The sequence below is a fragment of the Etheostoma spectabile genome, chromosome 16 (genome assembly GCF_008692095.1).
Source record: "Etheostoma spectabile isolate EspeVRDwgs_2016 chromosome 16, UIUC_Espe_1.0, whole genome shotgun sequence".
NCBI lineage: Eukaryota > Metazoa > Chordata > Actinopteri > Perciformes > Percidae > Etheostoma > Etheostoma spectabile.
The window spans coordinates 22,155,715-22,167,162 of record NC_045748.1 but is presented as its reverse complement, the minus strand read 5'-3'; the positions used below and the strand labels follow the sequence as shown (position 1 = coordinate 22,167,162).

Below are 11,448 nucleotides of genomic sequence, written 5' to 3'. Positions count from 1 at the left end.
ACGTGAGCAACCTGTCTGAAAGTTGATAGTCTTCCTAATGTAGGTGGTGGTTCCTCTTTAAGTCTTACAGCCTGGTCTGTTTTTGGCTCCATAAAGCCAACCTTGCTGAACCTGAAACTCAACCCGAGGCAGGTGTCAGTGCAGTCACGCTGTCTGTGCTGGGACGTTAAGTAGGACATCAAACAGAGGCTCGTTGTTTGTTGGCTTTGTGTTGTTGTTGTTTTTTTTACCTTCTGCAGGTGTATCTTCTTTTTCTTCTCCAGCGGATTTAAGCACAATAAAACAGCATCACCATTTGGTCTGGATGTGTCAGCTGATTGCATGTACTGCGTGTGTAACCAGTGTAAAGAGAGCAATTGAAAAGGGCATAAGAAATGCAAAGTTATGCAGGTTTTTTAATATGTAATTCTTTTATGATAAAATAATCCCAGAAGGACTTTAAACTTTAATGAGGGTTTCCCTTTTTACAATAAATAAGTATTAAATAAGTGATTTAAAACCCACTATAATGTAGATGCATACAGCTATAAGGACATTTTAAGCGTGTATTAATGTATGCACTGTATATCACAACAAGTCTAAGTTCTCCTGACATATTTTATATGATAATAAACTTACGTTTCAATAGGAGGAGGTAAAGTGTTGCAGATGGATACTGGCAAGTGCCATTTGATTTAAGGATGAACTATAACAACTTTACATCTTTGGCTCTATAACTGGTGGGTTCAGACAGCATGCAATAAAATTGTGTACCAACTGTGATGATGTTAGATGTACGCAATGTCAGAATCTCCAATATTAATTGTTATTGTCCTTCAGTTTCTCTCCTTTCTTACGCTCATCTTTGCATGTCTATGAATATGAGTCATAGAGCCTTGCGAGGAGCCAGGGGTGATTCCAGGATTTTTTTAGTTGGACTGACGAATAATCAGTCAGGAAGGGCCCGGGGAGTGAGGGGCATTTTATCAGAACACAGCATGCTTTGAAATATAGAAAATATTAAGATAGGATAAAACAAAATGTAATTCTGCTAAATAAAACATCCCATTCATTATTCGTTTCACTTGTTTTCATTTTTAAACAAATTATATCTGTATTCAATAGACATTTTCTATAGGCTCAATGTGCCACTTTTTTCTTTTCCAGAATTCCATTGCTGGTTCCATGGTATCAAAATTTTGGACAGTCATCCTGAATTGGACAATTTGGACAAAGACTGGGAAAATTGGCAGAACAGGCAGCCAAGTGACAGTACTCTTACGTCGCAGGGTTAATGCACATTTGCATTGACTTCACTTTTCGTAAAGCTTTGTCCATTATTTTCTATGGGTTGACCGGTGAATGAGCATTATTGTGTATTATACATCGGTGGGTAGAGTAGCCAAAAATTGTACTCAAGTAAAAGTACTGTTACTTCAGAATAATATGACTCAAGTAAAAGTAAAAGTAGTCATCCAAATAATTACTTGAGTAAGAGTAAAAAAGTACTTGAAGAAAAAACTACTCAAGTAGTGAGTAACTGTTGAGTAACGTCTGATTTATTTCTTAACACAAGCATCAATCAGAGCGACAAAAATACAAAATAATCATCTTTAGGCAAACTATTGTTCATCCAATCAATAAAATTAATTAAAATTAATTTATTAATTACAAAATAGCTTAAGTGAGAGACTTGTCACATTAGATTTGGATGGAGACTGCATGTGCAAAACATACTGTATGTAACCTAAAAGACCAAACATTCACCTACCACCGCCGAACTAAACTACCGCTACGTCTCCTCAGGTTAGATGTTGAGTTGTTGAACGCTCACATGTCCGTTTGTTTGGTGACACTGAAGACGCCCGATAAGTAGCTGCTGTTTCCACTTTTCCTAAAGGTAACCATGCTTTCTCATGAGGGGTTCCTCCACGTCTATGTTGCCTTGGCGACATTCTTTGTTTTGCTACGACTGTAAGCTAACACGTCCCGCCCATAGATATATACAGTCTATGGTCCCGCCGCTGAGAACGAGTATGGTCACGTGACTGCACAACGACGTGTGATTGGTTAAGCACAGTCACGTGGTAGAGCCTTAAGCGGAAGACTCTCTCACTGTCAAAATAAAACATTAAAAGGAGACGTACGCTGGGGTAAAAACAATGACGCGTAGAATACCAAAGAGGTAAAAAGGAAAGTAACGAGCTCCTTGTAGCCTAATGTAGCGGAGTAAGAGTACAGTTTCTTCTTCACTAATCTACTCAAGTAAAAGTAAAAGTATAGTGATTTAAAACTACTCCTAGAAGTACAATTTTTTCAAAAACTTACTCAAGTAAATGTAACGGAGTAAATGTAACTCGTTACTACCCACCTCTGCTAAAATCAGATATATCAGAATAGTAAGTGTAGTAAGCATTTGTTTTTTTTAGCTTTTAATTGACAGTGGCTACACAGCTACAATGACACCTGTGTGTTTTTGCTCTCTATATTGACAGTCCACTCTTTGCTGGGGATTTAGAAAAGCAATTGGTTTATGGATTAGTAACGTGCCCTGGGTTACGTTTGAATCTTAGATAACAGGGAAGTGCACAGATATATCCCCCTTTAATTAATAGAGGAATGTAAAAACACCTCTTTACTTACAAACTTCCTACAGATACAAGTCAGTATAGTCAAGTTCAGACATCTTAGGTGACATAAACATAAGAAAAACATGTTTTAGTAGAGGGGGACTTTAACTTCCACCTTCCCATGACAGGAGATTCTGATCAAGAGCAAGACTTTACTGTTGAGATCTTGAAGTGCCCATATTATGGAAAACAAAAATCCCTTTTTCTGGGATTTAGGGTGTTATGTTGGTGCTTCCACACACATACAAACTTGGAAAAAAGTATCCATGCTGTTTTGAGTGAGATCCGGTTTCTGAATGTCCTCTGTCTTCAGTCTTTAGGTTAGCTGCACAGCTTTCTACGTCACTAGCCGAGACGAGGGGGCTAACCTTAGCATGCTAGCGCGTTTGCAATGTCAAAACACTGCTACACCACACACTAGTTGACCATAATCTCCAAAAGAACTACTTCCTGTCCCTGTTCTGCAGGTATTCCACAAGTGTCCCTCGTCTAGAATAAGTCTCCCAGCTGATCCTGCCTTGGACTGACCAAAGCTGGAGAAATTATTATCTAGTTGATGGGATCTTACCTCGCTACTGAGCATGTGCAGCTCCCAACAAAGATAATATAGACGTGGGATGTCTCACTCTGGAGCTAAAACAGAGACCTAAACACACAGAGGGAAAACAGGATCTGCAGCAATGTGCAGTACAACAAAAATATGTTTTCTTTTGAAAATGAAACCATGTAAACCTATTCTGGTACAACCTCAAAATACAATTATGAACCTGAAAATGATCACATTCAGGGTGTTTTAATACTAGTTTTGTCCCTGAGGGCCAACAATAGAAAGAGTTTAGTTTTTTCCTTGAATCTCTTAATATTTTGCCTCCCTCAAAATTACAAGTAAATGACTTGTTTTGTAATTTGAACAATGGCTATTTCCTTCCACTGTGGTTGGAGAGATTAGAAAATGAGAATGATGATGCAATTACCAAGCATCTGAGCTTTGAGTTAAGGGCTTCTGGGACAAACAGTCACTTCTGTTTGATTCATGAAGCAGCAGACTGTCGACTATCAGTCAACTCCGTTCCACACCAAACTGTGTTTACATCCATTTCAGGAACAAGGACACACAGTTTAGTTGAGGTGATGCACTTGAAACCGCAGATCTGAAGGTGTGGACACAGGATGACACTAAGTTATAGCTTCTGCAATTATTACTCTACCGCCGCCTGTAGACAAAACATCTTTAGTTGGTTCCTTTTTGTAAAGCTACTATTACTGACGTTGTGGGGACAAACATCTGTTCCCACACGGACATTTTGAGGACTTCTATCTGAGATTAAGCTTTCTCATACAAAGATTTTGTTTTATTAATTTACAAGACAACATAGGTGGTCACCCAGGCCACACTCTCTCCCTAGATAGTCCTCCAACCAATGACTTAATGCAAAGCAGGATGTTTTTTTTCTTCTTCAGGTCATCAAGATTATTCTTTGTGCCAAGAGACATCCCAGCTTGAAAAGATGATTTGTAAGAAATAGGCATACTTCTTCCTATTTCTAGTCCAACAGACGAGCCCAGTGTCTTGGCAGTTTGTGATATTGCCACGTTATTTAAGTTTATGTTGTGTGTTGATTACGAATTTTGAAGTAAGGTATTTCAATGGGAAGCCTATTTCGTGATCACAGAAGGATTACGGTAGCGAGTGGTATTGAAAAGCCAAAGATCAGCGCAGGGAGGTTGGTCGGGGAGCGTGGACGGTTCAAACAACGTAGGACTCTCACCCCGGAGACCGGGGATCGTGTCCCGCGTGTTGCAGTTCCATTCTGCGTTATTCTCTTCCTAACCACAACCGCCCTGTTGTTGTCGGCATGTCCCAGGTGTCCCTGCATCCGTGGTTCGCGTCCCGTGTGGGACGGTCCGTCCCATTGTTGTGGCCGGCGTGTGGCGTTTCATTTCCCTGTTGTTGCTTCCCCAGAGCACGTTTGACAAGTCACGAGACACGTTCGAAAATCGTGACATGTAGGCTACACGTAATTAACGTGAAAATCGTGACTTGCACGGAAAATAATAAATCAAAATTACCTGACAATCTCACGAACTGGCGTGAGAACTGGCGTGGGTTGAGCAGACATGCTGCAGGACAAAGTTGACATTGACAATCAAGAGATCTTTCATAACCAAAACTATAAATTCTAACTTCTGCGTATTTCCACAACCGATATAACAACCACAACAACAAAAACGCTCTTGTAACCATGCGAACATTGGTCATGATAATTATCCTCAATTTTGGAAAGCACAATGCAAACAAAGGAAAAAATAAGCACTTTAATAATGCCTGAATAGGGCAATGACATGTTGTGATGATGACACTCTCTTGCTTTAAGGTTACACACATAGGCCATACTGCTGGAGTTAGGGTTTGGGTAAGTTAGGGTTAGAGTTATTTAAACTCCACACACATTTTGACACTAAATTATGTCTTATTATGCAGATGTCCATATTTTGAAGTCTGAACTAGTTTGGGAGTAATTCAAATTCAATTCAACAATCGCCGCCACAATATGCAACCAATTATGCAGGCTTTTGAGCCAAAAGCAATTTCCATGCACACACGTGTTTTAAGGAACCGGTAGAATAAGGAATCTTTGTTTAAACTAACAAACCCAAACTGCATGTCTCTCTTTATTTTTTTGTGATTTTAGTATTTTATACTTTTTTTTATACATTTAGAAAATTACAAACCGTGACAAACAATTACAAACAACACACTGTCATCCAAATTCTTGTATGCTGGGCATTAACAGGAGGCTGCATGATTCCTCCCGTTGCTTGTAGATGCCATGGAAACATTAGTAGCTTATAGCTTACAGTTTTTATCTTGTAAATTACGACTTCATGTCACGACTCACAAATCGCTAATGTTCCAGGCAAAGTCACCACAAACCCTTCTAGCTAGCGACTACAGCAAGCCCCACAATGAGCTTTCCTTAGTATGTGTCATGTCTGTGTCTGTAGCTTTTGAGGAGGAGAAGGGAGGGAGGGGGCGCAAGGTGGAGGCTGGGGGTGTGGCCTTGACCAACTGCAACTTTGCTCGTTTGAAAGCCATGATGTCTCTCTCTCATGGGTGAGCCAAATTCTCTGGGCGGGCAAAGCAGAGAAAGGGGAGGTAACCTTGTCCCTTATGAGGTCACAAGGGGCAAGGTAAAAGACACGGAGCAATAACGGGTCGGTTAAGGACACACACGGGACACAAACCCCACTCTCCCGGGTGAAAGTCCTGCGTTTGACCCCTCCACCCCCCCGACCAACCCCCCTATGCGGAATTTCCCCCTTACATACTACTCGCTAAACCCCATCTACATGCTGCTCTCCCCAGTACGTTCTACACACACGCCAAATGTTTCCTTTTTCGTAGCATCACGCAGACAGCCACTGTCCCAACGTCCGTATTTTACGAGTTTGGAGTGAAAACGGGTTGGTAGGAACCATTGGTTCCCATTCAGAATTAATTGGCTGACTCACAACTGGTTCGGCCGTGGGCAGAGAAGTGGAGGCAGCGAGGGTGGTGTTGAGCTGGGCCTGCAGGGTAGTGACACCGGTGGAAATCGCCTTGAGCTCCTTCATGACTCCCTGGAGGATATTTCCATGCTGGCCCAGAACCGAGCCCTGATTAGATAACTCATACTGGCCAGATAGTAGGCCACTGTCAGGATTTGAAGCTAGAACCCACACGTTTTATCATCTTCACAAACATTCATATTCATGGCATTCCCTTGTTTTATTTAATTGTAGCAGCAGTGTGTTGTTACAAATGGCTTTAACTAATTAAGATACACTGCTGCTATACATCCACAGATTGAATTAACTAACTTTTAGAACTTAGAGACAGAAAAAACTAATGAGGAATGCCACATAAAGTCTTGGTTTTTCCCCCCGGCATGCAGGGAGCAGCAAACAGGCATCAACTAAAACAGCTTCCCTCAGGAACTTACAAACTATTGTTGAATTATGAATTATTGGGAAGTAGAGTACTTATACTGATTACATGTTCGTTGTTCTGTGAATTTGAATAATTTAAATAGACAAAAGAGACATCTGCCGAGTCATTATTTCTGCCTGTAAGTGAAGGAAATGCAAAGTAACATTGCTACATGAGAGAGAGTCAGGAAGGAAACAGAGAATGCAGATAATGATGTGAAACAGGGAGGGGCCGTGCCATGGAAAACGGGCTAAGGAAATGCCTCCCATTCAGGGAAACAATGGGCTCTCCCACAAGACCTACACTGTTAAAAAAAATGAAGACATTATATCTTAGGAATATAAATTATCAACAGTTAGGAAAGCAAATGAAGTTCACTCTCACAGTAAATACATTTGGCTGAGATGCATTGAAAAGTTCTGTTAACTTTTTAAGTAATGGAATGCATGAATATATTTGCACCCTACTAACTTTATATCAGTTTTATAGATTCAGCCCTGTGTAATCCCAAGGGCTGGGTACAGAATCCAATACTTTTTGGGCAAATATATAATATATATATATATATATATATATATATATGTTACATACAGTACGTAGTATGGAAAAATGCCTCGTCATTCAATACCAAATTTCAAAATATTAGGAGTATCAGTGAGCCAATAAGCATGCAGCATGCTTGTAACAAGAAAACACAGGCCTGCCGTCCCAGCGATCATCATGGGGAATGTACGGTCTCTGGGGAATAAGACGGACGAACTAGCAGCGCTCATCAGAACCCAGAGGGAGTTCCGCGAGTGCAGCATACTGTGTTTTACCGAAACATGGCTGCACTCGCACATCCCGGACTATGGTGTGGCGGTACCCGGCTTTTTGACCGTTCGGGCGGACAGGAACGTTACAGAAAGCGGTAAGAAGAATGGAGGGGGGGTTGCACTGTATGTGAGTGAAAGGTGGTGCAACATTTGGTTTGGACATTTGGTTTATTTAAATTTACATTTGGTTTATTTAAATTTACATTTTAGCATATTATTTAAGCAGTTGCACATTTTTGTTCCCCCATCCTGTACATATTCAAATATTTGTTCTTTTTACTTTATTCGTATTATTATTTCATGTATATTGTATGTATGTATATTTTTCCAAGTATTTCATTTACACTTATATTTGTGCTTTGTGACTGATTTTTGCTGCTGTTACACAGGAATTTCCCATTTTTCTTGGGATCAATAAACATCTATCTATCTATCTATCTATCTAACAAGGTCTTGTAATGTTTGTGATTGGCTGTCTAACGTAAAAAGTCTACTTTCCGCACAGAGAAGGGGCTCACGTAGTAATAAAATAAATATGTGCCGGGAAGTGAAATGTTTTAATTTCTTTTTGTTAAAAGAGACTTTAGAAAATTGGGAATAAAAAAAAGTAACGTTCAGTAACCGGTATCAAAGTCAGGATATTGGTATTGGTCCAGGTCTGTAAGAACTGTGTGGAAGGAATCCCAGCCCACTTTTTGTTCTGAATATCGAGTACAGCTCCTTTAAAGAAGAATATACTGCACGTATACTGTGCATAACAGTATACAGTACTCATGGCATTCAAACTCATCCCCGGGTGATTATCAGGCCATCAGTAGAATATGTTTTTTGGTAATCATTACAGTCTTCTCAAATTGTTGATGTCTTCAGTCATGTTCAGGGGGTCAGAAGGACGAGTGTTCAAAAAGGATGACTTTCGAGTGGTTGGAGAGACTGGAGAGTCTAGAGGGCCTGAAAGCTCCGATCCGAGAGTACACATCCGCGTCCGAGCAGGCGCCCCACGACAGGTGAGGGCTGGGCGGGGTGGTGTGGAACACAGGCAGCGGTATAGGGAAGGCCAGGACAGCAGGTGGAGTGGGGAGGACAGGAGGTGGGGGGAGTGGCAGTGGGGGTGGAGAGGTCAGCGGTGGGGGTGTAAGCGGGGCGACAACAGTTGGGGTCCCCGGGGTTGCGACTCGCTCAGGTGGTGTAGCTTCAGGGACCGTCCCGTTTTTGTCCGGCGGGTCCTGACACGACGCAGCGTGTTTGAGTGTGTAGGTGGCGGTGTGGTAGAAGCTGTAGTACTCCAGCGCATGCCTCGCCCTGGCCGACCTCAGCCTGCAGGACGCAACACAAACCAACATCAACAACCAACATTTTTTATTTAATCAGGTACAATTCTCATTGGAATTCATTTAAAGTGCAACTACTGTTCTTTTTTCAACCTGGACCCTATTTTCCTATGTTTTTGTGTGTAAGTAATTTGAAATTTGTCTAGTATTAATAAGCTTGATCGCTGTAGCCGGTTTCCACAGACCAAGCTGTGATGTAACCCTAAGGGGTAAATCTGCATTGTCACTTTGGTCCACCAAAAGTGCTTTAGTGCCACTGAAAGGCTTAGATTATTATTGTGTAGATATTATATATGAAAAGGACCTTTAAAAACCTCTTTAAGACCTTTCTGTTTAACCAGAAACAGCTCTGATGTCGCTAACCCCACCAGACTCCATTTAAAAAAGAAACAATACTTTTAGCGTGTATAGAGAGGCCAAATATTTTATTTCAACCAAAACTAGAGTTGGGATTGTTGGAAAAGGGGAAAGATAACCCAAATTGGCTTTCCATAGTTTTATTTTGTTTCTGTTGACGTTCACTGAAGTGTAAAAAAAATTGCTGTTTATTTACATGGAGTCAGGTGGCCTTAGCAAACGCAATTTCGTGGCTGTTTTTGTGTTTAAAAAAAGAATCTTACTCTTTAACAGAAAGGTCAACCTCCTTACAAATCTTTTCCACAATGTTGTCGGACACTTAGAATTAATCTGAGCCTCTTAATGGCAAAACAAGCACTTTTGTGAACGTAAACGCAACCTGCACAGTTGCCCTACTAACTTACAGTTATATTAACTTACTGTATTAACTGCAGCTATCTTGCTTTATACTGGACCACTTTCAAAGATTGTTATTCCCATCAGTCACATAGACACCAAAACATTGGAAAACAGGGTCCAGGTTGAAAAAAAGTACATTTCAGGTTAGATCAACGTTGATTTCAATGTCTTTGCATTAAGTCCAGAGCTGGAGTTGGAGAATGGTTAACCTAGCTTAATAATAATAATAATAAATTGAATTTGTATAGCGCTTTTCCCGAGCTCAAAGTCGCTTACAGGTAGAGACAGTGTTTGTTTAAAAAAAAAACTAAGGATAGGCAGAACCGAAAGATGGTCTTCAGACAGGACTGAAAAATGGTGAGGGACTCTGAGATGCGGATCTCATGGGGAGGGAGTTCCACAGCCTTGGACTGCCCTGGAAAGGCTCGGTCCCCAAAACTGCGGAGCTTGACTTGGGACATGAGGAGACCGGCTGTGTTGGACTGAGGGCCCTGAAGGTTGGTAGGGAGAGCAGGACATTGAGGTATGACGGGCAAGGTGGTGGATGCTTTGTGGTGAGACCAGGATCTTGTATGTGATCCGGTGAGAGATGGGAAGCCAGTGAAGCTGTTTTAGGACCGGAGTGATGTGTTGCCAGGATGTGGAGCGGGTGATGAGACGTGCAGCTGAGTTCTGAACCAGTTGGAGCCTTTTGATGGAGGTTGAGCTGATGCCGAGGAGTAGTGAGTTGCAATAGTCGAGTCGTGAGGAGATGAAGGCATGAATAAGTCTTTCGGCAGCAGAGGGAGTGAGTGAGGGTCTGATTTTAGCAATATTTCGAAGGTGAAAGAAGGAGGTTTTGATGACTTGACGGATGTGAGGCTCAAGGGAGAGGGTTGAATCAAAAATCACACCAAGGTTGCGGGCCTGGGGAGAGGGGGAGACAATGGTACCGTCAATGATGAGAGTGGGGTTGTTGGCTTTGCAGAGAGTGGATTTGGAGCCGATAGAGGAATCTGTTTTTATTGCTGTTTAGTTTGAGAAAGTTGTGGTGCATCCAGGTTTTGATGGCTGACAGACAAGAGTTGATGTGGGAGAGGGGGGGTTGTGGGGAGTTGGTGCTGAGGTAGATCTGGGTGTCATCGGCATAACAGTGGAAGTTTAGGTTGAAATGGCGGAGTATCTGACCAAGGGGGAGGAGGTAGATGATGAAAAGAAGGGGGCCGAGTACGGAGCCTTGGGGAACGCCTTGGGTGACTGAGGCAGTAGCAGAGATGTGGTTATGAAGGGAGATGAAATGAGATCTGTCAGAAAGGTAGGAACGGAGCCAGGTGAGTGCAGTACCTTCGATACCAAGGTCTTTGAGTCTGGTGAGCAGAATGTTATGGCTCACAGTATCGAAGGCTGCACTCAGGTCAAGAAGAATAAGGATGTTGAGGGAACCGGTGTCAGCAGAAGTGAGTAGGTCGTTGAAGACTTTGACCAGAGCAGTTTCTGTGCTGTGGAGGGGGCGAAAACCAGATTGGAAGGGTTCAAATTGGTTATTGGCAAGGAGATGAGTTTGTAATTGTGAGGCAACTATACGTTGAGGTTTTAGACAGAAGGGGAGTTGGATATAGGGCGGTAGTTATTAAGGGAAGAGGATCCAGACCATTTTTTTTAAGAACCGGGGTGACAGCAGCTGTTTTGAAAGCAGAGGGGACAGTTCCAGGAGAGAGAGGAGTTGAAGAGTTAGTGAGGTAGGGGAAAGGACGGGGAGGCATGACTTCAAGAGAGGAGTAGGTAGGAGTCCAGTGACGGTAGTGGTTTTTGGAAGGCTAATGAGTTTAAGATTCGGTGGTGACCAGTTCAAACTGGGAGAGGAGGGAGTGTGGAGGAGGGAAGGGAGGTCAGGCCGATAGGGAGAGAGGTCCGTGGTGGCGCTGGAGTAGATACTGGGGGGTCAGTGCAGGGGATAGAGACTGATAAATGGTGTTGATTTTTTCTGC

The 11,448-nt window shown here is 42.1% G+C and overlaps 1 protein-coding gene and 1 long non-coding RNA gene across 3 annotated transcripts in view; both read right to left on the bottom strand.

Annotated features, from left to right (window-relative positions):
- Window positions 1–6,497, bottom strand: part of LOC116704174 (uncharacterized) — a 21,195-nt gene extending 14,698 nt beyond the window's left edge. Inside the window, exon 1 of the long non-coding RNA XR_004335603.1 lies at window positions 6,488–6,497. This is a non-coding gene — a long non-coding RNA (uncharacterized LOC116704174). The remainder of the gene's footprint in view (window positions 1–6,487) is intronic.
- Window positions 6,498–7,748: 1,251 nt separating this feature from the next.
- The window catches only part of LOC116704163 (proline-rich receptor-like protein kinase PERK1), a 29,080-nt gene continuing 25,380 nt past the window's right edge, over window positions 7,749–11,448 (bottom strand). For both annotated transcript variants that reach the window (XM_032539439.1, XM_032539440.1), the window contains one exon: window positions 7,749–8,711. In XM_032539439.1, the coding sequence (XP_032395330.1) occupies window positions 8,279–8,711 (433 nt within the window). In that variant the 3' untranslated portion in view covers window positions 7,749–8,278. The remainder of the gene's footprint in view (window positions 8,712–11,448) is intronic.